Source organism: Sitodiplosis mosellana, unplaced genomic scaffold, assembly GCF_009176505.1.
Source record: "Sitodiplosis mosellana isolate CC-2019 unplaced genomic scaffold, AAFC_SMos_1.0 Smas_scaffold_6899, whole genome shotgun sequence".
NCBI lineage: Eukaryota > Metazoa > Arthropoda > Insecta > Diptera > Cecidomyiidae > Sitodiplosis > Sitodiplosis mosellana.
This window is the reverse complement of record NW_022602034.1, coordinates 809-2,437: the sequence shown is the minus strand read 5'-3', so window position 1 is coordinate 2,437 and position 1,629 is coordinate 809. Positions and strand designations below refer to the sequence as shown.

Sequence of the window (1,629 nt, the reverse complement as noted above, 5' to 3'; positions counted from 1 at the left end):
TGGTGGATATACTCATGGTCAACTTATTAATGTTCAAGTTTCAGTTAGTAATGAAACTTTCTATCCGTTAGATCATTTCGTTATATATATTCTAAGAGTGAGTAACCTTTAGTTTAGTAAACTTCAAGCACGGCAAACTGATTGTTTTACATTATTTCATAGCAAACGACATATCATCATAAGTCGAAGTGCAGTGAAAATCAAAGAACTAAACTCAATATTGTACAAAAGCGGACTATGGCCAATTGGAAATGTGAACGGAATGAACATACAAGTTTTCCAGCTGAAAGTATCAAAGTGCCAGCAATGATCGCACCAACAGATACTGAGACGAGCAAAATCATTAAAATCCAATACTTGATTTCGGTAAGTACCACATCCTTTCCGAATCTCATTCGTAAAAATATTCTCTTGATTCATTTTGTAGATAAGAGCCATGTCCAATACCCGTTATGGTTGTGTCGGTATGGTTGATTTACCGATAACGATAGGAACTATACCGTTTGGAGGTAGCACATCAACCATGATCGTCTCCCCTCAGACAAGAACCGTTTCTAGTGCTCCCTCTATTGCTATAGCACATGATATTTCGCCATCGGAATCTTTGGCTTCAGCATTTCAAGACGATGACACAGTATCGATTCGAACTTATACCAGCACACCACCTCCATTCCCCGACGATGGTTAGTGCAGCTTTTTATACACATTCTGATCAATCATCATAGATCATTGCATAAATATTATTTATACATGTTTCCAGCAGATTTTGATCTCCCAACCTACGAAGATGCTTTACTAATGGATGAAGAAATCGACGTCATTCTGTAGAGTATTGAAGACTCATTTGCCCAACTGCATGTCAAATCAACGAAAAAATAACAGGAGAAAATCTAAAGATTTCACCAACTGTGTTCGATTTATTCTATTGGTGGCTTAACATTTCAAACGTTTCGTCGTGCGATTAGATTTAAGTAAGAAAATCGAAGAGACTTCTCTAGTAACCAATATGATACCTCATCTATTAAAAAACATTTACTGTATTTTATGGCGTAAGAGATGAATAAATGTAAAGTATTGAAAAACGGTTGAAATGGTTTTCATTGATCATTCATTTTTATTAAAACCAAAATGTTCTGACCCTAGGGGATAAGAACACAAGCGCTTGAGACGAATCCGTACGAATATTTGTGAATTCGTGTGATTGTGTATACGAGACATTCGCAGCGCAGTGAGTGTACAACAACAATAACAAAGCCACGAACGCATGAATATATGCGAATCTATGTGAATCTCACAACTTGTTCCTAGCCCCTAGTTCTGACCAAATGTTAAACGCAGAATGTTTACAATCGCTTTATCACAATTTCGATTTGTGACGCAAATGATAAAATCCGTACGCATGGTAGAAAGCTTTTCCAGTGTGTTTTCCTATCGCAAATTAAATCATATGAGCACGCAGCACCGCATACACGTTGCCCCTTAAATTCGTTTCCGTGTTCAGGCCTAGTTTAGATTTAGATGGTATGGAACTCAGGCGTGTTGCCACTTTCTTCTTTTATTAAAAATCGAATTTCAATTATTTATTCATTTTTTTTATTTTTCAAAACCATGTAGAAATGTGGTTTGAGT

General features: G+C 36.5%; 1 protein-coding gene across 1 annotated transcript; it reads left to right on the top strand.

The window, feature by feature from the left end:
* Window positions 1–6: 6 nt before the first annotated feature.
* On the top strand, window positions 7–881 carry LOC129580018 (uncharacterized). The gene is made up of 4 exons (XM_055470213.1): window positions 7–97; window positions 163–366; window positions 428–683; window positions 764–881. The coding sequence occupies exons 2-4, from the start codon at window positions 238–240 to the stop codon at window positions 826–828; spliced, it is 450 nt and encodes a 149-aa protein (XP_055326188.1). The 5' UTR covers window positions 7–97; window positions 163–237; the 3' UTR covers window positions 829–881.
* The last annotated feature ends 748 nt before the right edge of the window (window positions 882–1,629 follow it).

Bases quoted from the DNA above. Each gene is read 5' to 3' on its own strand.
- LOC129580018 (XM_055470213.1), top strand. From the start codon at position 238: ATGGCCAATTGGAAATGTGAACGGAATGAACATACAAGTTTTCCAGCT. The intron at 367-427 runs GTAAGTACCACA...TTCATTTTGTAG, and splicing joins AAATCCAATACTTGATTTCG to ATAAGAGCCATGTCCAATAC. The intron at 684-763 runs GTTAGTGCAGCT...TGTTTCCAGCAG, and splicing joins ACCTCCATTCCCCGACGATG to ATTTTGATCTCCCAACCTAC.